General features: G+C 49.3%; 1 protein-coding gene across 1 annotated transcript in view; it reads right to left on the bottom strand.

Annotated features, from left to right (window-relative positions):
* Window positions 1-25,591, bottom strand: part of ASAP2 (ArfGAP with SH3 domain, ankyrin repeat and PH domain 2) — a 110,738-nt gene that overhangs the window by 73,256 nt on the left and 11,891 nt on the right. Inside the window, exon 3 of the mRNA XM_059407516.1 lies at window positions 15,350-15,495. Coding sequence (XP_059263499.1) covers window positions 15,350-15,495 — 146 coding nt within the window. The remainder of the gene's footprint in view (window positions 1-15,349; window positions 15,496-25,591) is intronic.

Below are 25,591 nucleotides of genomic sequence, written 5' to 3'. Positions count from 1 at the left end.
TCAGTGTCTGTCAGGCACCTGGCAGCCCTCCAAGGCACAACGGAATCAGCAGGGACTTGTGAGGATTAGCTGGAAGGGTTCGGTTTTTGGAACACGGAGAAGCAGAGCTAAGGCGAGGTCTCAGGGATGACTGGAAGGTACAGTGACGAACGGAAGGCTGTGCCGGTGAATCACGTCTGACAGCACACACACCTGGTTTCCGCCGTAAACCGTGGCAGGAGGAACCCCGAGTGCAGAGGCTGCCGCACGCCTGTCTCCTTCTACACCTGCCCCCGCCCGGATGCCTGCCGCAGCCCCACGCCCCAGCTGGCTGCCATCCCGCCAGCCCTGCTGCCTCTGGCAGGTCCCCGCTGCCGGGCTCCTCTCTGCGCACCAGCTGCTCTCCACCAACTCCCCACGTGCCATTCTCGCTGCCACATTCCTGGGTGGGTCTCTCAGCACCTCTTCTGAAGGAGGCTCCTGGCCACCAATGAGTGACTCCTCCCCTCCCCTGCAGTGCTGTCGGATTCATCTCGGGTGGTGTCCCTGATAAGGGCTGAACCGACTCCTGCCCTTGGGACCCTCCACGGTCCAACCTCCTTGGCCACTTTTCATCTTCGTATCCAGCCAAGTGGAAGTCCTTGCTGTTCCCTGCTTGTGCTCAATCTGTTCCTCCCTGCCGCGGGTCCTCCCGCACCGCCGTGTCCAAAGCCTTCCCATCCATCCGGCTTTCTCCAGATGCCACCTTCTCCACTAACACCCCCCATCCAGCTGCCAGCAGGAATGGATCCCTCCCGCCCAAATCCTCCGATATTTTCTTTTTTAAAAATTTCTTCAGGCACTTGACAGGTCCTAACCTGCTCCATCTCATGTCTCACACTGTTATCCTAATGGACAGCTCTGAGCATACTCATTTTATATTCTCCATGGCACCTAGAACAGGACTTGGCCCAGAGCAGGTGCTTGAGAAGCATGGAGGAAATCAATATACTGCAGTATTTTTTGGAGCATCTAATACATAAGAGACAGTTTCTAGAGATTCACTGATACCTTTAGAACAAACATCATAGAGCAAATGCACACATGAATTCATTAATCTGTCCATCCTGTATTTACTAAGCATGTATTTTAAAGACAGCAACTAGCTGCCTACAAAGATAAAAACACAATGCTTGCCATCTCAGAGGAAGAATAAACATATATATCCCCCAAGAATTTAAAAAAAATTTTTTTTTTTAGTTTTATGTATTTATTTGATGAGACAGAGAAGACGGGGTAACAGCAGCGGGAATAGGAGAGGCACACTCTCTGCTGAGCAGGGAGCCTGATGCAGGGCTCGAACCCAGGACTCTGGGATTGCGACCCGAGCTGAAGACAGATGCCTAACTGACTGAGTCACCCAGGTGCCCCTATACACACCAAGAATGAAACAAAGAAAGTCTAAGACATCACACATGCAGCGTCTTTAACTCTGTGCAGACATCAATGGCTCCTTCTGGAGAGAGACAATGACTGGCTCTGAGCAGCCAGGCAGGCTAACCTGGGCTTGGGACGGAGGGGTCTGTGCTGGCTACTGAGCCCCATGATGCTGCCCACTTATCCACGCGGTCACAAAGAGCCATGGCTAAGAGTCAGACACAGATCAGTTTGGTCCTGAACACTGCCCAGAGAGGAGCCAACACTGCGCCATCTTGGACGAGGCAAGTGCAAGAAAGGGCAGCAAACACAGCCCCAAGGGGAGCATCAAAGCCACCAGCACAGCTCGGTTATACAGTAGGTTCAGGGGAGAAAAGAACAAGGTGTTTGCAGATTAAAAATCTTATTACTCGAAAGAAGTCTACTGCGTTTGTTACAAGAGGCATGTTAAGTATGAGTGTAGGCATGAATAAGTGAGGAAAACAAGATTCTCTACAGCAGGGGAAAAAATGCAGAGTCTGGTTCATAAATGTATTTTAAGACCATCTTCTATTTAATTCAAGTAAGAACACAGGTACTGATGGACAGGAGTCAGGTCCAGGAGAGAGAAACTAAGCTTTGGCATCTAGAGTGAAATGGGAAAGTTGAGTGGACAACTACCCAACTGGCTGGCTCTGCTTTCACTCTCGATGGCGTGGATGGGGCCCAAAGCCTACAGTGACTAGGACAAGACAGCCACCACAGCTGCCAAGGAGACGCACAGGGTCCTTAGGGAGTGACAGATGAAGCTGAAGAGGCACAGAGGGTTAGCAGACAAAGATGGATTAGACAGAACCTCAGTCCCAGGGACTCACTGGCTAATAGGAAAGATAAAGCCCAGAATTAAGTAAGCAGACCGCCCTGTGAGAACTCCAGAGAGCCATAGATAAAACACCACGAAATTTTGAAGAAAAGCAAATTACTTTTAGCCCGGACACCAGGGAAATCTTTGCTGATCGGGGGTTATGTGAGACACACCTTTGAAAGAGGGAGCATTTCATCTTGCAAGATGAGGGGAAGCTCATCTTCCCGGCAGGAGCAGGACAGAGAAGTGGGCAGAGGCCCACAGCAGCCGCGTGAGCACAGAGACAGGGAAGGGCAGGGAAGGCGATGCTGAGCAGGGACGCCCGCGTGCCGGATGGACCAAAGGGGGTTCTGGCCTTCGTTCTGGCGGCTTTTTCTTGCTGGAGTTTTCAAATGATCTAAAATAAGAAACCAGGACTTCTCTAGTCAGAAAATAATTAGCTTAATTATTACAGAAGAGACAGAAAGCAGATCAGTGGTGGCCTGGGTGTAGGGGCAGACTGTGAGAGGACTGGTGGGAGCTTACTGGGAGCAGAAACCATCTCCAGACCGATGTACAGTCACAGTTATGCCACTTGGCAGAATTACTAGAAATCACTGACTTATATACTTGAGAGGATAAGTAAAATATACCTCAATAAAGCTGGTTGTTTTTTTTTTAAATATACCATTACAAATATAAACAGAATCCCAATCAATGGACCAACTCATTAATCCAGCGTTGTCCTCCTGGACACGGGCCTCTGCACTTTTAAGGCTCTATGTTTTGACTCAGGGTGAGTGTCCCAGGAAATGACGTCTCTGCCGGGGCTGGAGAACACACACAGGAGCCCAGGTGCTCTGTCTTGGCAAGAGTGCCCCACGGCACAAAGGTCGGGCTCTGACTCTTCCTCCATGTGTTGGGGCAGTCCCCTATGCCTTGGCGCCTCAGCTGAATGAACCATCTTCTGTTCTGGCCCACAGGGGTGAAAACCACAGCCCAAACCAGTACATATCCTTGTGCTCAGCAGCCCTGGCCTCAATTCATGAGTAATGAAATTTTTATGACCTATGGGAAGAATTAAACCATCCCTGGGTAATCCAACCAGAATATTTCCTTAGTGCCAGCAAGCACCGGGCTTTCTTGTACTCTGACTTCCTTTTTAACACATGTATTATGTAACATGGCTTTCTGAAACACCTAGCATGATCTGATTATAGACTATTAAGTTCAATCACTGCTATTGACTAGGGATCTAATACTAACAGCAAATAGGGAGTCTTCTTTTTTTTTTTTTTAAGATTTTATTTATTTATTTGACAGAGAGAGACACAACAAGAGAGGGAACACAAGCAGAGAGAGAGGGAGAAGCAGGCTTCATGCTGAGCAGAGAGTCTGATGCAGGACTTGATCCCAGGACCCTGCGCTCTTGACCTGAGCCAAAGGCAGGCGCTTAACGACTGAGCCACCCAGGCCCCCCCTACCTTTTTTTTTTTTTTTTTTTAAGATTTTATTTATTTGAGAGAGAGCAAGCATGAGAGGGGAAAAGGTCAGAGGGAGAAGCAGACTCCCCATGGAGCTGGGAGCCCGATATGGGACTCGATGGGTACTCTGGGATCATGACCTGAGCCGAAGGCTGTGGCTTAACCCACTGAGCCACCCAGGCGCCCTGATTAAAGTTTTTTTTTTTTTTTTTTTTTAAAGATTTTATTTATTTATTTATTTGACAGAGAGAGAGATCACAAGTAGGCGGAGAGTCAGGCAGAGAGAGAGAGAGAGAAGCAGGCTCCTGCTGAGCAAAGAGCCCGATGCGGGGCTCGATCCCAGGACCCTGAGATCATGACCCGAGCCGAAGGCAGCGGCTTAATCCACTGAGCCACCCAGGCGCCCCCTGATTAAAGTTTTTATTTAAGTAATCTCTACACCCAACACGGGGCTCAAACCCATGACCCCGGCTGGGATCAAGAGTCGCACGTTCTCCGAGTAGGCAGGTGCCTGCATATAGGCAATCCAGAAAGTAACAATCCTCTCTTCTCTCTTCCTGTCTTCACTTTTCCTGGGTTCACTTGGAAAAGTCTGACAAGATGAGTCAGTAAGTAGTCAAAGGTTTGTGATCTCACAAGGAGAAATAAAATGATTCAGTCGGTGGGGCAGACAAGGCTAGTGAGCGGAGAGCAAGAAAAACCTCAGTATGCGATTGCAACCGACTGGGGAACAGACACCGACAAGGAGATGAGTGGGGGGGGGCATAGCCATCCAAAAGCCACCCTTCCGTGCTGCTCTTCCTATTTTTTTGTGGTGGGGGTGGGGGTGTCTTAAAATTCCTTGTCCCTGCTTTGTCACTTCCATACTCTATAAAATCTTTCTACTTTCCCTCCTATGCTTCCTGAGCTCCCAGGGGCACCGCCTCACCTGCTCTTTTAGCTCTGGCCACAGGTGACCACCTGCTGCTGACCTGGCCAAGGCTCCATCTTGGTCCCACTGTAAACCCTGCCTGGGAACCTCAGTGCTGCCACCTCCTTGACTTAGGCAATGAGGAAACTGGCTCTGCCAAGTGAGAATCCCAGACAGGATTCTCTTATCAGAGCTATTTTTAAGAAGCAGCACAAGAGAGAATCATAACAGGGAAAGTCACTGGGCAGACTTCCTACCTCCAGGCCTATGAATCTAGAAAAGAACAGGTCTTCCCAGGGCTTCCCTCCAAAATCCTTAACAGGGTCCAATTCTCTTTGGGGATAATCAGCTTGTCCTTAAGAGGCCAATGTATCCCTATATAAACCACAGCTAAAGAATCTCACTGAGATCTACCTGTGTCACAGAAGTTTATTTTAATCTGCCTCGTTCATGAGAAACCTCAGAGGCAGATGACACTTTCAGATCCGTGAAGTTATTCTTTTCTTTTTAACGTGAGCAAATGCTGCTCAATCACAGAGTCAAATAAGTAAAAGCAAGGCTTCAAAGAAAGGCCAACCACAAGGAGGCCCAGCACCTCCTTGTCGGGGTGGAAAGTTGCAAAAAGACCTCAGACCTCACTGATTCAAATAAGGGCACAATTCTTCACAGAGGTTTCAGTATTACTAAGCATAAGTATGTACGGAACAGTCACCACCTGTTGGAAACCTCCAGTTCTCTCCAGGAGCCAGAGCCTAAGACCCAGGAGAACGTGTGGGTGGTGTTGCTAGATGTGTTGGGGTAGCAGGTACAGCTATACACCTGTGCTGTCCAGCATGCTAGGTGCCAGCTACACATACCCGCTCACATTTAAATGGATTAAAATTAAATCAGGTTAAAGACCAAGCTCCTTAGTTGCAACAGCCATATTTCAAGTGCTCAAGACCTCCACGAGGCTACTGGCTTATTATGTGGGAGCAGATACTGGCCAGTTCCATCCATGCAAAAGTTCTACTGAATGGCAATGCCTTAACCCAACAGCTTAAACAAATTTTAAGCAACTTTATTAAGGTATAATTAACATATAAGAAGCTACCCACATTTTAAAGTATACAATTTGGTAAGTTATGACATATACATACACACACCCACATCAAACCCTTGTCCAAATCCAGACAGTGAACATATCTACCCCCTAAAAGTTTCTTTGTGCCCCTTCTGCAAGCCCCACCTCCCAGCTCCTCGGTCCCTGGACAGCCACCAATCTACTTCTGTCACCAGAGAACAGTTTTCATTTCCCCAGAACTGTACACCTCCGGAATCCTGCGGCACGCACTCCTCTCTGTGGCTGCCTGCCTGGGGAGTGAGCACTCCCTACTTGGAGAGCCATCCATGCTGCAGCACCAACAGTGCACTCCTGTTCCTCGCTGAGCACTGCTGCATGGTCCCGCAAGACTACAGTCGGGGGATCACGACGCCTGTCACAGGCTGTGGAGTTATTTTCAGTTTGGGGTTACAACAAACTTACAAAGAAAGGTGTTATGATGATTCAGGGGCTGGGACTCTCAAATCAGGGTCGGAAGGCCTTTTGAGAAGGTGACATTCGAGCAGTGGAGGGAGGGAGCCACAGAGCTGGGGGAGATCCGGTGGGAGAAAATTCCTGCAGAGGGAATTCCTAACAGGAAGGCACGGAGGCAGAAGTGTGCCTGGCGGATTCAAAGAAGTTTTCTATGTGCTTTCCAAAGACCGCTTATTTAAAAGAATGAGCATGCAGGCAAAAAGGTTTTTGTAGAAGCAGATGGTATCAGGTACAATGGTCTAAATCCCTAAATGGCCCTGGGCGGTTTGCTTACAACTACTCTGAGAAGTAGGTGCAGTTATCCCCGTTTTACAGATGGGCAAAGCTAGACAGGGCTAAGGTGCCCACCTGGTCCCCAAATCCCAATGAGAAGAAGCAGAGTTGAGCAGAGAAGCCGAAGCCACAGCTTGTCCCGGCATTTCGCTGCCAGAGACAGATTCATCCCCCAAGACCAGAGCAGGAGGAGCTGGGAGGCTGACTACGCGCTCCCTCCGAGCGGCCACCTACATCGGAGCTCCCTTCTGGTTCCTTGTTACACAAGCGGTTCAACAGGAGAACCATCCAGGTCACTTTCGCTTCTGGGGTCAGTGCAGAGACTTCTTCCCTGGCCGGCGAGGGCGCTGGTTGGGGTCTGCAGGACACACCGCCCCACACTCACCCCCACCCCCACCCAGGCCGCTGCCTTTGGCCGAAGAACCACTCTGCTGGTTTAATTAAAAAGGGAGGGGGGGGGGTGCACCTGGGTGGCGCAGTGGGTTAAAGCCTCTGCCTTCGGCTCAGGTCATGATACCAGGATCCTGGGATTAAGCCCCGCATCAGGCTCTCTGCTTGGCAGGGAGCCTGCTTCCCTTCCTCTCTCTCTCTCCCTGCCTCTCTGCCTACTTACAATCTCTGTCAAATAGATAAATAAAATCTTAAAAAAAAAAAAAAAAAAAGGCGGGGGAACTTACACTGATCTTGAGTTCAGTTTAACACAAACTGAAAGATCAAAACCAGCCAGCTGCCAAAAACACACCCCGGCGACTTTCATACCAGACACGCGGCGGGCTACAGCTTAGCGGTCGGTTTCTGCCTTCCACGCTGCGTCTCCGCCAGTCACGCTGTTTTGATCTTTCACGTTCTAAGTGGAGAGAAAACAGTGACCCTCCGCCCCTCTCCTCCATTAGGGGCGGGAGCTTCAGCTCCAGCTCCACGCAGCTGTGCCGAACCCCGCGGACAGCCGACTCCGAGGCCCCCGAGAGCACCAGAACCACCCAGGATCCCACAGCATCTCCTGACATGAAAACTACGCCATCAACCAGGGTGTTTCAAACTTCTTGCCTCCTAGAATCCAAGGATGGGAGATACTTGCGAGCCCCAGCGAGGCCTGAGCATTACCGTCCCCGTCTCCCTGGGGGTCAGCCTCGGAGGCACCTCACCGGCTGTCCTCTACGATGGTCGGCTCCTGACTGGTGACATCAGCATCACTGGGAAACTCAGCAGAGGTGCACATGGTTAGGAACTCTGAGAACAGGCCCAACAAAGTGTTCTAACCACCCTCCCGGTGCTGTCGCTGCACCAAAGTTTGAGAACCACCATTCAGCAGGTGCAGCGTGGGGCCGTGATTTTTATTCTAACAAGTTCCAGATGATGCCTGTGCTGCTGGTCGGGAACCGCACTTTGAGAACTACTGCTCTAGATTAATGCTTCTCACCCTCTGGGGATCTAACAAAAAGGAAGATTCTGGTGCAGGAGGCCTGGAGAAGGGCCTGGGAGTCTGCATCTCTAAGAAGCCCCAGGTGATTCCACTGGAGTCCAGGCTAGGGGCTCTGGGGGCAGGGATGAGACAATGTCTAAACACTCTTCGAGTAGAATCTGAGACATGCAGGTACTGATGCGATTTGCCAAGTTTTCGATTTCAAGGAATGACTGATTAATAGCTGAAAATTCCCAGACAGAAGGGAAGGTACACGGAGGAGCTAGGACCTTGAATTTATCTACACAGACTGGCGGGGGCTGGACTCCGGGCTGAGCCCCTCACCAATGGGAGGAGACACGGGAAGCAGGGCTCGACAGCTTACAGACCCCCTTCTGTATCACCACCTCGTCCAGCCACCAGCTCTGGCCCTTCGTCACTGTCTTCTCTCCTTACCAACCTCCCCTGGAACAGCAAATACCTGCTGTCTCCTCCTCCCCCTATGGCTTCTCCTCGAGCTACTGCAACTTGTCCCGGCTTTTACCCAGGCAGATCGGTCCCTGTGGCCTCCCGATCACTGAGGCCTCTCATCCGGCCCCCTCCTGCTCTGGGGCGGCCAGGACAGCTGACCCTTGCCTTCATGCACGTCTCCTAATCCCGTCTGTCCACACATTCTCGCTTAGATTTCACAAAGTCCCCTATGTCATGGCCATTGTCCCTTTAGCAGCCACCAGTTGAGAGAAAACAGGATGGTGAGAGAGAACAGAGACAAACCCTGTCTGGAGCTCACTAACGCTTCAACTGATTCGTCCCTAGTAGTGCATCCTCCACGCATCTGGCAAGTCATTAGAGATTCATGCAAGGCACGTGTTCATGAACTTGCCACCATGTCCACATGCAGATGAGCCTGAGGACCTCGGGATGCCCACAGGACTCCCTGGCCCCACCTCCAGCCCAGGGACTCAAGGACCCAAGGCGGGGGCCGCGTCCTCAGGCTCTGTGGCATTCGCACCGTGGCCACCGGAGCACACGGTGCTTCTAATAAAAGCGTTTGTGTTTCCCTGGCCAGAGGGCAGTGCTCACCGCCTGGACAGCGCCAGAGTGGGCCCAGTACCCAGCGCACGATTGGTCAACCCCTCTGGAGGCCTTGTTCCCAGCCCCAGCTTTTCCCACGTTCTCTCGCGTCTACAGGTCCGTGTACCAGGAGGATTACACGAAGGGAGCAATGTCTTCCAAAAGAAAAAGAAGGGAAGAAACAGTATCAAAATACACTTAGACGTATTAGGTGTCTGTGCTACAACCAAGACACAGAGGCTCTCACATTAGCTTTACTGTTTTTGTTGTTCTGGTTAAACTAAGGACATGCTTTTATTTTTGGTCGGGGACTTGGGAGCGTAGGAAGCAGCTTACAGGCCTGAAGACTTGCAAGTCTAAGACAAAGAATCTCCAGCTGCACATGAGGCCAGTTAAGAAGTCAGTGCGAAGGTTTCTGGGCATCCAGAGTAACCGGCAGCTGGCCTGTCCACAGACTCCATCCGCCCAGCTCTCCAGCCCTCGGCACTCAGAGCTGGGAGATCTTTACTCTGCATACAAGAGCCTGCAAGCCAAGCCAGCCTGTGCTCCAGCTCCCAGCGCTGTGGAACGAGAAACAGTGGAGGCAGATGCCGGCAGCAGTAAAACCCAGCAATCAGCAGGCACAAGAGTATCAGAATACTAAAATGTCCGAAATGGAAAGTGGGTAGTCTGGCACCAGTCTAGGGGCAGAGACGGGCCATAGACCACGTACAAGATGCCAGGGGTTTTCTAAATTTCGGCATAGTTCAGTAATTTAAGCCCAAAACAAGTCTTCCTCCCAAAAAGAAGAGATCATGATCAGTGCCCCTGTTATTAATAAGAAGGTAAGACATTTTAATGTAAGACATTTTCAATAAATGAAGTTAAAAAAGAAGTAGTACGGGGCACCTGGGTGGCTCAGTGGCTTAAGCATCTGCCTCCAGCTCAAGTCACGATCCCAGGGTGCTGGGATCAGGCCCCTTGCTCAGTGGGGCGCCTGCTTCCCCCTTTCCCTTCCCTCCCTCCCCCTGCTTGAGCTCTCACACATGTGCACATGCTCACTCTCAAATGAATAAATAAAAAATCTTTAAAAAAGAAAGAGAAAGAGAGGAGACATATGCGCAAGTCTGGAGGGTGAAGACACCTAGCAGAAAGCTCTCTGTCCTCGAAGGGATGTGACACGCTCTGTTAGTCTGAGCTCAGTCAGACCACACCGGAGAGCGTGGCAGGAGAACCCGGCTGATATCCACACGGCAGGCTGGGATGCCTCTGCCAGGCTCTGCCCACTCACAAGGACAAGGTCGCAGGCGGCCCCACACCCCAACAGAACCTCACTAGCGCTTTGCTCTGCTCCTAGAATATCTTGTAACACCGATTAGCTGCCTAATGAATGAATGAATTCTTAACTTAGGTGTGTGTTGGTGGAATTTTCAAATTCCTCCTTCTTTCTTTTTTTTTTTAAGATTTTATTTATTTATTTATTTGTCAGAGAGAGAGAAACAACAAAAGCAGGCAGGGTGGCAGGCAGAGGTAGAAAGAGAAGCAGGCTCCCTGCTGAGCAAGGAGCCCCATGCAGGACTTGATCCCAGGACTCTGTGATCATGACGTGAGCCGAAGGCAGCGGCTTAACCCACTGAGCCACCCAGGCGCCCCTCAAATTCCTCTTTCATTGTGAGTGAAGTAGATTTCCTCAGCCCCAAGGCTGCCCCCAGATCTCACATCGGGACTCCATCCTTCCCTGAGCATCTGCTGGTCCTGTTTCCCCCCGGGGCAGCTCTGCGGACAGGGAGCACATACATATCACCCCCAAGTCTCTGAAAAAAAGACAGGGACTGCATATCTGGGAATGACCTTTCTGCAATCTGTCCTCTAATGCAGCCACTCATTAGAAAGCTACCTCCCAGCACAGAAGTGGTCCCTGGAAAATCCTTCCAGGATTCTCACATCCATCTGGTAAGAGGAAAAGAACCTAAGAAACCGGGCTGACTTCATAACCAGTTTCATTTCACACGTTCCATTTCTGGAGCTGCCGTATTTCTCCCCTTATCCTGCATAACCGCAGAGAAAATTCAGAGGCTCTGTGAAGGTGAGAATCTCACCCGTTAGTAACAAAATCTCACTCTATATTAATTTGGCCTTTCTCTGGAGACGCTCCAACTGCTTTATAAACATCCTCTCTTGCCACAATGCAGGTAGGTGGTCATTTTCCTTTGTGGACAAGGGCAGAATGGACCATCTTAGCCACCCAAGATGGAAATGTTTTTAAATGCCTGAGAGAAAGGAAAAGCAAGGCTTTAAAAATAAGAGATAGGACAGATGTGACCAAAAATAGGAGTAAGAATGGTATACAAAATACCAAAAAAGGAGAATTCTCCTGTAATCCGCTCACTCTCAGCAACAGCTTCTTAGAAGCGGCCCCTTCGGTGCTCTAGTGGCTGGATGGCTTCGCCACGGGCCCTGGCCCAGAAAATCAGACCTGGTGAATTTAATTTTGGCACAAGTAAGAGATTTTCTCCCTCTCTCTGATCTTTGCCAGAGCCAGGATCAACAACCTTAACTCCATAAAATACAAGCTGAAAGCAAAGGGAGTCACCCAGACTCAAAGCCACTACCACCAGGACTTGGGTTCCTGTCTCCTGACAACACCAGGGTGTCACCCGCGAGCTGGGCTCTAGCTGACAAAGAACCCCCCCCCCCCCACCCACCGCTTTCCTCTCGATGCTGGCCCTGAGTGGGCCTGGTGCTCCCACCACGGAGGAAACTGAGGCCCCACCGCACAGGCCGCTGCAGCCCCGCCCAGCCCACGTCTCCCTTAAAGCTTTCCCTGCACCGCCGACCTTCCTGCTCCGTCTTTTTCCCTCCAGAAGAGTCTACAAGAAACTTTAACTTCTTTAAATGCCGCCATGGACAGAGCATAGATTTGGCGGTCTCAACTCTGTTGCTCACTGGCTACAGACCAGGGAAGTCATTTTTTGAGTCTGTGCCCCTGTTAGATGAAGGTAGCAGGCGCTGTCCTGCACAGGGGTCAGGAGGACCGAGCGAGTGTCCCCTTCACACCCAGCTCACGGCCTGCCACCCCATGCGTGCTCAGCAGCGATGGCCACTGCCGGCTTCCTCATGGCAGAAAAGTGGGCAGCCGGGCCTTGCTGCTGTTCCTGATGCCCGCAATGCTCAACGTGGCAAAGCCGCCGTGGCAAGGTCCCAACCTACCTGGTCTTCAGTTTTGCAGAAAACCAAGAACAGAAGGGGCAGTTTTGTTAACTGTACAGCAGCTCATGTTGGCAAGGAAGTGCAAGCTGGCCTCCTGGGGATTCCACTGTGGGGAAGGCTAAGGTGGGCCCTTCTCCACCGTCCCCAGCGCCTTCTCAGTTATCTCCAGAGCGGGAGAACCGGGCTCCCTCCAGGGAGCTGTTGTAAAGATTAAGTAAACGAAGCTGGAGTCTCTACACAGAACCAGGTGTGACACTCCTCCCTCCATTCTACACTGAGAAAAGCCAGGTCTGGGCAGCAGCTGAATGGAGAGGAAGAGGAGCGGCTTTCAGCGGGGCGGGGTTGGGGGTGAGGGGGTCGGGGAGGCCCCTGCCTGAGGCCCTGCTCATCCTCCGGGGATCCCTCCCGCCGCCTCCCTTCTGGCTCAATCCTGTTTCCTGACTCACACATCTTCCTCTTTCTTGGCTTTCCTTTTCATTTTGCTAAAGCACATCCTGAAGGAGTTTCAGAGAAATGACGCACAGGAGCTGAACGTTTTGAGCTTTGCCTGACTGAAAATATCTCTGGTTCTACTCGCATGCGCAGCTGCCTGTGGCTCCAGGTTGGAATCCTGCTCCCCAGGAGGTTAGTGGACTTGCTCCATGCCTTCAAGTTCCCAGTGCTACTGCGGAGACGTCCGAAACCACTGATTCCTAATCCACCATGTGCCTTCTGGAAGTGTGAAGACTGTTTGCAATTTCACACAGATGCTCAGAGGCCTCCTCCCTCCCTGTTCTGGGCTCTGACCAGCCTTCAATCTGGAGACACAAGCGGTTGGAGTTCAGGGACCATCTTGTCCTCGTGACACTCTCCTGTCTTCCATTCATTCTGAGGCACCTGTCCACTGACTGACGGGCCTGAAGGATTCATCATCATGTCTGTGATCAGTTTTCTACTTTTCTATTGTTTCGCTTTGTTTTTTGAAACATTTTCTGACAGACTCCTATTCCAGCCATGTCACCGGATTTTTTCTTTTATGTTTTCTTACATGAATCATTTCCCCCCTTTCTTTAACCATGGCTGCATCCCTACTCCTGCCTTCTGATATAAAGTCTATTCCAATCTCTCAAAAAAAAAATTTTTTTTTTTAAAGATTTTATTTATTTATTTGACAGAGAGAGAAATCACAAGCAGGCAGAGAGGCAGGCAGAGAGAGAGAAGGGGGAAGCAGGCTCCCTGCTGAGCAGAGAGCCCGATGCGGGGCTCGATCCCAGGACCCTGGGATCATGACCTGAGCCGAAGGCAGCGGCTTAACCCACTGAGCCACCCAGGCGCCCCTCTCAAAAAATTTTTTTAAAAGATTTTATTTATTTACTTATTTGACAGAGAGATCACAAGTAGGCAGAGAGGCAGGCAGAGAGAGAGGGAAGGCTGAGCAGAGAGCCCGATGTCGGGCTCAATTCCAGGACCCTGAGATCGTGACCTGAGCCGAAGGCAGAGGCTTAATCCACTGAGCCACCCAGGCGCCCCATCACTCAGCAGAATTAAATGTAGTTTCTCTTCTTTTCTTTCCTTTTTATTTCTTTTTAAAGATTTTATTTATTTATTTGAGAGAGAGAGAGAATGACAGAGAAAGAGCATGAGAGCAGAGTGGTCAGAGGGAGAAGCAGACTCCCGCTTGAGCAGGGAGCCCAATGTGGGACTCAAACTCAGGACTCCAGGATCATGACCTGAGCCAAAGGCAGTTGCTTAACCAACTGAGCCACCCACATGCCCCTAAATACAGTTTCTTTAAAGCTTCTTCTGCAGTCTGCATTACTCCTGTTTCCTCTAAGTCCTCACCTCTGCTTGTTTTGGTCTCTTTCACTCTGGAGGCTGTTCACTCATACTTTGGCGTGAGGTGCCCAGAGTCACGGAGGGGCTGACCCACGAAGGGGCTGGGGGGGTGGGCTGTGGGCTGACAGTGTCCCAAGAGGCCCCCACAGGTCTTCCCTGGGGCCATTCGGTTTCTCCAGTTGAAATAAAAAAGGCTCCAATCTGACTCCGTGGTGAGAGCCTAATAAGCATGTCTGCCAGGGTCCAGGGAGCAGGGCTAACGGGAGACCAGGGATCCCCAGTCAGGATGCTTGCCACCAGCTTGTTGGAAGCAGGAAGAAGTGGGTGATGAATTCAACAAAAGTCCCCAAGAGATTGCAAATGAGCCCGAGTAAAAAACTTAAGAACAGTAACGACTTTTTGATTTTACCATTTCCAACTGAAATCTCTTACAAGTGAAGACGGGGAGAGAGACCCAGAGCCTTAAGGATCTGGTTCTTGTCCTTCCACGTTTTAACTCATACACAATGTTCCCTTCTTTTTGCCCCGCCACGGCCAGACGTACAAACCCGCCATCATCACCATTTCAAGAATGATAAGCTACTTTTTCACTTGTTATTTGCTTGCTGACAGGAGAAATGAGAATGGCACTGCTGTTTGCGACCTTGACCTGCTCCGGTCACCCATGACCTTTTGAAGCTGGGGGAGAAAAACAGGAAAGGGAGGCTGGGGCCATCCCAGTGTGTATTCCTCTTGTGGAAGAAGCCAGGCAGCGGGGTCACAAACACCCTCTCAGGCTGCCCACTTGTTCAGAATTCTGTTCCCACAGCGAGGAAGGCACAGAGCTGCCAAGCACAAGAAAGAACCCCATTCACCCACGTTACCCGGCACCTACCACAGGCAAGAGTCCCGACTCCACGTTCCCACTTGCTTAAAAAGCGACTTTTTTTGGGCTTTGCATTTGGGAGCATAAAAGGCCTTTAAATATTCATGGCAATTTCTGTGCTTTGGGTTACCTTGCTGTGTAAGACAGGCCTGGAACATATTTATTAAATATTCTAAGTTTAAATGCCCACCATAATTGCCAGAAACAGATGATTCTATGTAGTTTATAAACTTAAAAACTGAAGTCAGGGGCCCTTAAGAAGATGAACGCATTTATCCATTTTGTCCCACAGCTGTGTATATTTAAAACGCGCACTTGAATTAAAAAAGCCATGTTACCGTAAAAATTACAATTCTAAAATTTATTCCAAAGTGACCAAATGGGTATAGAAAATATAATTCCTTTAGGCACTGCATGAGCTTTAAAATGTATTCCCAGATGAGCACAAACCTCGGCTACCCTCCACGGGCTACCTTTCCGACTAAAGGAACTGCATGCGCTCGACCCGCGGCCCAACAGCTTCCTGTGTGTGAGGACACTTACCAGGTTTTTGAAAAGTGCTGTCAACTCCTTTGTAAACACCGAGAACTTGAGGAACGCACTGCCTAAATCCGGGTCATCTCGGCACACGCAGTTGCCCCCAAACTTCTCCAGAGCCTGGGTGTACTGCTCCTCGTTTTCCACGTGAGCTACAACAGCAGCGGGAGACGCCCCGTTAGTACAGCAACCTCTCCATCCTCGCGCTTAACAGCTTCTTCCTAAGTTGTGAATAAAACTGAACACATTAGCAGGATACGAATCTGAAAAGTGTCGAGCTGCACCGGAGCAGAAATCACTTTGTTGTCCTGACAACGGTCCCGCTGCACTGGCAACGGATCCCAAGGAAGGAGGGTCATGATGACCAGGATGGGAAGAGCTTCCTTGCACAAGCCCCCCCGCCTCCAGCATGTCGGATGAGGCTCCAAGGGTACCCCGAGGCCTCCCACATCTCCTAGGACCCCTCTGTGGTGTATAAGATGGCAGGAAGCACCAGCCCAGCCAACAGACTCGGTCCTCTCCTAGAAACTCAGAAAGAGATGCCCATTCCTCTCAAGCGTGAGCCCTGAACCAGAGCCACAGGCCACGGCTCTCCTTTCCACATGGCAGGAGCTGTGGACCTTGGAGCACGGGCTGGGGCCACAAAGGTCAACTGAGTGTGTCTGTGTTCTTCTCAGACACATCCTCTGTTCAGGTGCCTGCCTTCCCTGACTGCTATACATCCCACAGATGTCTTCTTCCTCCAGGAAGCCTTCCATGACTCTGCCCTGTGCCCTGTCCTTGGTCTCAGCATGGACATTGAAACTGGGAACGTATGTCTCGACGTTAGACATGTTTAGAAGACAGGGACTAAATACTTATCTTTGTGCCTGAAATACAAGACAACAAGCTTCTGTCCGAATAACAACAACAAAAAGCAAACCCCTGTAATCTATCTGACGGCATTTTACTATCATTAGGCCTTAACGCATGGAAACCTGGATTCTGGGTCTCCAGCTCAGTGGTTCCCAATCCCTTTTGGACACCAAAATGATAACAAGCATCTTATCAGACTGTAGAAGCTGCCACCCGGCTTCAGATCTTTCATTCAGAAATGGAGGCAGGTGGAGGGGCCCAGGTTTCTAGTAAGTTAATGTGGTTGACTATAATCCACTTACTTCTAGGTCATTTCTAAGTGAATCCAGCCAGTCTGTGATAAAACAACTGTTGTTTGCATTAAGCACCTGATTTCTTTTCTTTTCTTTTTTCTTTCTTTCTTTTTTTTTTTTTTTTAGATTTTATTTATTTATTTGTCAGAGAGAGGGAAACAGAGAGAATACAAGCAAGAGGAGTAGCAGCAGGCAGAGGGAGAAGCAGGCTCCCTGCTGAGCAAGGAGCCCGATGCGGAACTCGATCCCAGGACCCCATCTGAGCTGAAGGCAGATGCTTAAACGACATCTGAGTCCCAGGCGCCTGATTTCCATGTTTTCCTCATTTCAACGAGAAATGTAACACGACCAGTTTGTATGCACAACGGGGCAGACAGACATGTAGCATAAACTTGTATGTGAATGCCATCAGATTCTTCCTCAGGTAAATTAAACCACTGTCAGCCAATGCCAATTCCTGGGCCTGGTGACCGGGGAAACACAAGGAACATTTATTTGTGATGGGCAGCCCTTGACCCCAAGCCACATTCCATGAACGGCGTGCCTGTCCATCCTACCAGTGAGGAGCTATGCCCTAGACCTCCAGTACTGGCCTCTGGAGATTCCAACATTGGCCTCACAAATATAAGAGAAAATTAATTTCACTGTTTGAGCCCTTTCCCTTGTTTTTTTTCTTTACCATTTCAGAAAAGGACCTGAGAGTTCTAGATAAATTAAATGCATTTCTGAGACTACACTCAGCAAACAAGACAGGAAAACACACACAGGGGCCCTGAAGAATGTGTGTCAGAGCGGGAAGAGCTCCCAGATCTGGGTTCCAGGCCCATGCCTTCCGCGGAGCGTGGGACTCTGGTGAGTAAATGGCCAAATGTCTCAGCCACGTGAAGGTTGGAAATCTGCTGTGAGATACTCACAAGGTTAAGGTAAGAAGCAAAGAATAGAGCCAGGGACACAAGCTCAGCCACACTCAGCAAAGATCCAACAGCACACACGGTAAACAGAAGCACGATGTCATTTCTACGGAATATGGACAATGTATGCTTTTTCTAAACCTCACAACAACTTTGTAATAAGACCTACGCATTCTTCCCCATCATGGTGAACATAAGTTGGGGCGCTCAAAGAGGTTAAATATTTGTCCTGGGAAACAGGGCCAGCAAGCGGCCAAGCCAGGCTTCAAATCCAAGTGCATTTCACCCCAAAGCCCACTGTTCTCCTCTGTACTAGTGTTCAGTTCAACAAGAAAATCAGCTTCCCTAGCCCAAACAGGGGCCCACATTTTAGATTTTTTTAATTCTATTTCAGAGATGGGTCAGTTACATCGTCTAGTTCACTTCAGTTAGAAAATTCTAGCACATGTGGTTTAACCGCAAAGGAAAGCTCCTTCCAAACCACATGCTCTTCTATAACTGTTTCAGGGTTAGTGGTCAAGACATGGGCAATTCCAGTGTGGCTTTGCAAGGGAGTGACAGCCACAGCAGACATCTGGGGCTGAGGTCTCCACTGGGTTAGAGAAACAGGACACAAAAGCCAAAGTCGCCTTGGGTGCCCCCCAAATCGTGCCTGGGCCGCTCTACACGAATACCCAAAAGGCAGGGGGGGGGGGAGTTCCCTTTCATTAATGCCGATTAGGTGGCCTTTAAGCCTTTGTTCAACTTAACTTGATAACAGTGTGAGTTCTTAATATTATCATCCCTATTACCTTCTGAATAAATCCAGTAGAATTCAGAGGGCTTAGAGACTTGCCGGAGACCACACAGTTGGTAAGAGGTGGGCAGGAATCCCCACTCTTTTCACCTTGCGGGCTGCCTCCCTGCCCATGGTCACCGGTGGGGAGGAGGAACCTATCTTTTCTCTTCACTGGCAGTTAGCCCAGCACATAGAGGAGGAATAGCAAGACCTCACATTACGGCACCAAGTGCTAATGAACCTCCTATCACCCCTCCTTCTGGGCTTCTCAACTGACTGGGTATAGGGTGTTTTTAAAAATTCTTTCCCTTACAGGGCACCTGGGTGGCTCAGTGGGTTAAGCCTCTGCCTTGGGCTCAGGTCATGATCCCAGGGTCCTGGGTTCCAGCCCCACATCGGGCTCTCTGTTCAGCAGGGAACCTGCTTCCCCCTCTCTCTGCCTGCCTCTCTGCCTGCTTGTGATCTCTCTCTGAGTCAAATAAAATAAATAAAAGTCTTTTTAAAAAAATTCTTTCCCTTATAAATCTTTGAAACAACGTGTTGATTCCCACACTCCAATCATGATCCGTGAAGTTGTGAGCTCATCATCACCATAATTTCCTTATTTATATTTAAAGTGTTCTGGTCCACTGTAATCTACTTTTTGATGCTCAAATTGTCCCAGCTTCAGTCAGTGGAAGCTTCTTCATGCTGATCTACTTGGGGTTTTTAACACAAATTCCCTTCTTGCAAACAGATTTGTAACTTCTTGATAAAATATGATAGCGCCGTATGTCTCCGTGTCTTCCTGAAACACCCAACAGGGTCCCCACCGGAGGAACAGTAAACCCTCCACAGATATGTACTCACTGACTGAGCTACTGCTCCAGATCTCCCGAAGTCTGAGATTTTCCTACTAGAGAACAGAAAGTTGTTGAGTGCCTTTATCTTTCTTTTGCCAGAAACAAACTTAAAATAGGAACCTGAAATAAATAGCTTGGGAATAAAGTTTCTGGAAAGAGCCCAAACTGGTCTATCAGCTTTTATTTACAAAATTGTTGAAAGCTGTTTCTCTAAAAAGAACTCACTCTCCTGCTTCCCCCGTTGTTCAAATAGATCTTAAACTCTGGTTCTTATTAATGATCCAGATCCAAACGTCTTTGATGTGGGAGGGACTTAGGGACATGAGAATCCAAGTCCCTGAGACCACAGCAGGACAAGAAAGACCCCGTTTCTTCTCCATTCTAACCCCACAGCCCTTCCATTTCCCACACCTCACAGCCCCAAAGTCCCACTTCCCACCAATCCAATCAAAGGGATGAAATGAGAGATTCGCACTGAAAAATCTCTTATGAAGCCAGCAAGCACGCATCCATTCTGAATTTAGAAGGACTGCATTTTATTGTGTGCTTTTTAGTTTACTTGATTCTGTGGTTTTAAAAAAAACAAACCCTCCTATCAAGGAGAAGGCCCAATGCATATAGTTCAAAAGCTGGGTCCGAAAAGGACAAAAGGCAGCCCCTTTACGCTTCCTCAGCAGGCCCAGCACAGGGAGGAAGCAAGCCCAGGACCCCAGCACTGCCAAACGACAGCCCGGGCCCCAGTCAATTCACCCTCCACCAACCTAACCTCTACATCCACCTCAAGTATTTCGCTCATCACCTCCAACCCTGCAACAGGGGTAAGGCTGTACGCTGGGGCGGGACACACACAAGAGTGAGCACCGTAGCTGGCATCAATGTCTAGGGAAAGACGAAACCACACCACAATGGCCTGAAACATGGCAGGTGTTGGGATTCGGAGCCTCCAAGAAGGGGACATCTGAACTGAGGTTCCAGAGTTAGGCAGCAATTTCCAGAGAAGGAACAGGCAGGTAATCAACCCCAGGGAGTAGCGCGGAGCCCCACGTGTTCAGAGGCTGTGAACGCTTTTGTAGGTTTCCAGCTCCTGCGTGCCCGTAGCTCTCAGCTCTCCACACCATCCCACGGCAGCCCAGGCCCCAGGGGCCATCCGCACCCACTGCTGGGTCTTTTCAGTTGAAATGGGACCTGGTCCGGAATCCTGCCTTTACAGACAGGGAACCAAAGCTCAGAGAAGGTGCTGACTTGCCCGCATTCACACAGCAGGTGTGCGGCAGAGCTGGAACAAGATCTCTGGTCTCCTGACGCCCCGTCTTCCAACGTTCCCCCACGGGTCCATCACAGCCACTACTCTCGGCTCTAGGTTAACACGAATGTGCTCCTGGCCCCCAGCCAAGCACACGCACTGGTAACCCAGACACCAAGGGCCACAATCAGAGAAACGGGGGTTGGCAGGCCACCCTGACTGGGACAGTCTAAGCCCCTGCTCCTGGCCAGACCACGGGCCCCTCGGGGGTCCAGCTGACACAAACACCTGCTGACACCCCCACATACCAACCACCCACTCAGGCCGCTCTGCCAAGGGCACGTTTAAGAAGAGACGTATGTTCTCTACGGTAGTAGCTTTACAAAGGCACTCCCAATGGCACACTGATTAATATTCAACCGTGTGCCATCATTTTAATGTCCACACAATCTGCACAAGTGCACACGAAGGAGACCACTTCCCCTGGCGCTGGCGACCCCACACATCGCCTGGTTTTGTGGTCAAGTTGGAGCGCACAGTCTCCTGAGGGAACAACTGCTTCAAGTCAAAGATAATCTTGTTTCCGACAGGATCTCTGCCCTGTGATCTTTCATCCCGTGGGAGAAAACCATTTTTAGAGCTTTATTTCCAGAGCCAGCCCAGATGAAAACCTTTCAGTTCACCATCTGGTAATCAGAACCAAAAGTCTAAGACAATTTGACATCCCATAATCTCACTTCTAGAAATCCATTCTAAGGAAATAATCCAGGTGATCAGAGGTATGTGTGCCAAATAACTTGTCAAGAGTGAAAACAGAGTGTATAAAGCGCCAACAATGTGCAAATGAGTGAAGAGCTGTCTCTATAAAATGGAACATTCTGGAGGCTTCTGACATCATGAAGTAGGAATATGCTCAGCACAGAAAACACGTTTAAGAAAAAAAGGGGCGGCAGGATATGAAACTGTATATTTAGTCTCAACTTTATAAAGTTAAAAGTAGAGAAGAGGTTGCAAGGAAAATCCATCAAAATGCTAAGCGGTGGTGAAAACGGCGAGTGCGCCACCAGGGCAGCTGGCGTACAGGCCCGGGGCCCCACTGTCCATGCAGCATCACATCCTCCCCCAGTGGGCAGCCTTCAGCTGTGGGAGCTCCCGTGGGAGTGGGAACAGCCAGCCTGGGGGCCGCGGTCACCAGCCCACACCCCCACACCGCAGCCTGTCGCACACAGGGAGTGGGAATGGCCCCCGGCCATGACTCTGTGCTACTGCACCTCTCAATCTTCTAAACTAAGCGTGTATCATCTTTATAATTAGAAAACAACATGTAGAATCAATACGACAGAACAGACTGAAGTGTCCACTGCCATGGCTAGGGCATTCTGGCTCTCTGTGCCTGTGCCTGTGCCTGCTGAGGGTATCACAACGTGAATTCTTCACCGAAGTCTCTCTCGGACAAGCCGCCACGACAGAGGCAGTCTTTGGAACCTGAGTACCTACTTGAATGGCTCTGACAAGACACAGGGACCTACAAACCAGAAAGGGTTTGATGCGAACACCCTTCTATTTGACAACTCCTAAGCTCAAGACAAGCAAGACAAGAGAAATGTGGTCCCTCTCTTGGAGCTTCATCACCTGCCACGTTTCCAACCTTCTGTGCTCTTTTCTATTTTCAAAGCTCATTTTCTTTAACCCTTTCCTGGGGCGTCCCCTTTGACATTATGGAAAGCACCAGTCCTTATGGAGGGGATCACGGACATATCTAGTCTGGTTACGTCCAACACAGGAAGCGAGCGATGAAGTTATTAATTAACGTCAAGGTCTGGCTACTGAAACAGGAACACTTTCATCTGAGATCACCACATATTCTTTGATCCTGCCCTTGATAAACGACAACACGGTGACGTCGGAAGTCTGTGTGAAGGACCCCACACAGCTCTAGCTGCCTCAATATAAAACACCCACTGCTTGCAAAAGTGCATTCGGGTGTGTGTGTGGGGGGGGTGCTGAGACTGATGCACTAGACGAGGTTTATTTTTTATGCTAGCTTTCTTGTCCTTTTAGATTACAGGCTCAGAGTACAGAAAGCCTATCAAGGTTCACTTTTATTTACTCTTTACTCTTCCTGTATTTCCCGAATACCCACTCTCGGTCAAGAACATTCTTGGTACTAAAGGGTAAAAATCCAATCATGTTGAAATCCTTTCCGGCAGCAAGCACTGAAGAACACGGATATTCCGGAAGCAGAGCCCCTCCCTCAAGAAGCAAAGCTCCGCAAGGGAGAAAGATGCACAGGCGGTCAGTTTGGTGCAGAGAGCACAGCCAGAGACAGAACGGCCCTGGGAAGCTTGGGGGTGGGGGGACAGGTGTGGCCGGTCAGTTTGGTGCAGAGAGCACAGCCAGAGACAGAAAGACCCTGGGAAGCTTGGGGGTGGGGGGACAGGTGTGGCCAGAGGACAGGGAGCAGCCGGCAGGGCCCAGATGCATCCCAGGTAACGAAGGGCCCCCAAAGGCTGTAAAGTGACATGGTAAGACTTGCATCTAGGAAAGCTGGATTTGGAGGAACAAAGATGAGTAAAGCGTGGCGCCTGCCAATGCACAGCTCAGCACGACGAGAAACGAGAAATGCTCGAGAACAATCCATTACCACATACGTTACAAGAGGGAGACTGCAGCTCGAAATGGAAGTGAGCACATTTTCTAGGGCTGGTGATGGAAAAGGCTTCCCAGAGGAGGTAAAGCTTATGAGTTTGGTCCTTTGGAAGCCGGTCCAGGAGATGAGAGCCACGAGCAGCCAGCTGCCTGACTCACCCCAGACAAGTTCTCCAAAGAGCGGCTTCCCGTCCTAAGGTTGCTCTGCGACCACATCAGAGGAGGGAGAGGCTCTGGCTCTCCTTTAGCCTGGAATCCCCAGGTATCTGGCACGGAAACAGGGAGGCAGACATCTGCTGACCGGACTCCCGGCTACTGGAAACCTTACATCCAATTACACAGATGTCCCCTGTTGGCAAAGCAGCTTGACCAGCCACATTACACAGTGTGCATTTTGTCCTGGCAAATTGCTTTCAGCCTTTTCCCCTCTTGATTTCTGCCTCCCTATCCCTAAGGATACAATTCCCATTACTCACAGATGCTCACCAGACTCCTCCCCCCGCCACCCCTCTTCTTTGAGAGCACTGCAGACCAGGGGAAAAGACCGCTCCTGTGGTGTGCCAAGACCTCCCAAGTCGTCACGCCCAAAAACCAGCAGCCTTGAAAAACCAATGGTCTCCAAGCCTCAGGTAATAGCTGCTACTCATGCAGGCAAGATTTTAGATCAATAAACACATATATACATATGTACACACGCACACGACCTTTCAGCTCTATGACTCTGGGCAAGTGGACAGAGTCTGGAGACTCCCTGAACAGATTCAGAGACCCCCTGAATAATGCTGAATAATGTAGTCAATGTTTTACAGTAAGTAAGGCAGATAGTCAACTCTGTGATGATAGTCAACATCTATAAAATATGGGGGTTTAGCTAGATCACTGGTTCTTTAATCTTTTATCACAGACATCAGTAAAAATCAGAACAATGTTTCTGATTACCTCCTCTGATTACCTCAGGACAAAGCATCTTTATATAACTTCCCATACAATTTTCAGGATGCACAGACCCTTTAAGTCTGTCCACAGACCCGACTCACCAGGTGAAAAAGCCCAGCCCAGATGAGCTTAAACTCCCTACCAAATAAATACGATGACCCTAAGTATGATTCATGTTAATACGTGGGACTTTAAGAGTCTTAGTTAGCGTTCCTTCTGATTAGCCATCTGTCTGTGATTAATATGCTGTTCACTGCTGACAGGATTCCACAAGTTACCCACCTCAATTCCAATCATTCTTCTTAACCAGCAGAAGAGAGACCATAAGCATTTCAGAGACTCGTAAGTAAAAAACATCTCAAGGTCTCAGAGTCCATGACCCCACCACCCCTACAACTTCCGTAGAGGAAGCACCAAGCCTTTGCTGAAATCCTTCCAATGACCAGCTCACTTCTCTCTCATATTTGAGTCAAAGCTTGCTCCCATGAAAATACCCTTTAAAGAGAAACAGAAAATACACTTCACTTCCTGGTCCTAGAGAAAGCCTTCAGATATGCCCTCTCCCTACCTCCCAAGCTAAGTACTAGGTCCTTCCAGGGTCCTCCTATGTTGAGGTTTTCAGCTCTAAGATTTTGAGGTCCCTCTTAAAATGTTGCTTTTACAATTCAATAAAGGGGTAACCAACTTTTTTTTTTTTTAAACATACTTCCCCCAACGTCACCTGACTCAGCTTTGAGCTTCTCACACACTGGTTCATGCTGAGTTGTGGTCAACCAAAACCACTTGGAGTTCTTCAAAAGGCTCACCATGGCTCAGCCAGCTGATATCCAGGAGGGTCCCACAGCCTTACTGCTTGCTCATTCTCCACTGTGGACCCTCGTTCGCAGCTGGTGCACCGAGCACTGAGCACCAGGAAGTGGGGTTCCACGGTCAAAAGCAGAGATGGGGAAGCAGGTCTGGTTCTGAATCTCAGCTTCTGTAATTGCTAGCTGAGAACCCTGGAGATTACTACTCTGTGCCTCACTGACCTCACCAATAAATGGAGTTGCTGATAGTACCTAACTCACAGGGCTGTTGTGCAGACTGTATTCATGGAGGTAGTTGTCTAGCACAGGGCTGGCCCCACAACAAATACTTCTTGGGGGTCAGATTATTATGCCTGCACTCTCAAGTTTATGAACATCCACACAGAAACCTTTTCTTTATCATTTGTCATAATCTCCTATTCCTTTTGATCACAGACACAGTAACATGTATTTTGTATCCTGAGTTTTATAGTCTGAAAATGTCATCATAAGCATTTTTCTTCATGTTGCTACATAACCATAGTTCCATCAAGCAGTATATCCTAATTCAGTTATTGGAGGCTTTCAGGTTTTCTCTGAGATAACTGGGACAATGCAATGAGCATCTCTGGGTATCTTTCCACATAAAGAGTTTTATTTCTCTTGAGGTGAACCACCAAACTGCTTTTTAAAAATTCCATGCCCTGGCTTTCAGTGCCACAACAAAGCAGCAGAATAGCTATTTCATCCTACTCATGCCAATCCCTGAGGATTACTACGATTCAGTTATTTTCTCACGTAATGGTAGAAAATCATGCCAGATACAGTACCTTCTTCGTGCACAATGAAACATCACTTCCTCAACTACTGCACAGGTTTCTTTCAAACTGCTCTATCCTTAAATTATATAAGTATAATAGAAAAAGTTCTCTGTATTAATTTTAAGCTTGGGATTA

The sequence above is a fragment of the Mustela nigripes genome, chromosome 7, assembly GCF_022355385.1.
Source record: "Mustela nigripes isolate SB6536 chromosome 7, MUSNIG.SB6536, whole genome shotgun sequence".
NCBI lineage: Eukaryota > Metazoa > Chordata > Mammalia > Carnivora > Mustelidae > Mustela > Mustela nigripes.
Note: the sequence above shows the minus strand (reverse complement) of the source record. Positions and strands in the feature narration are given on the sequence as shown.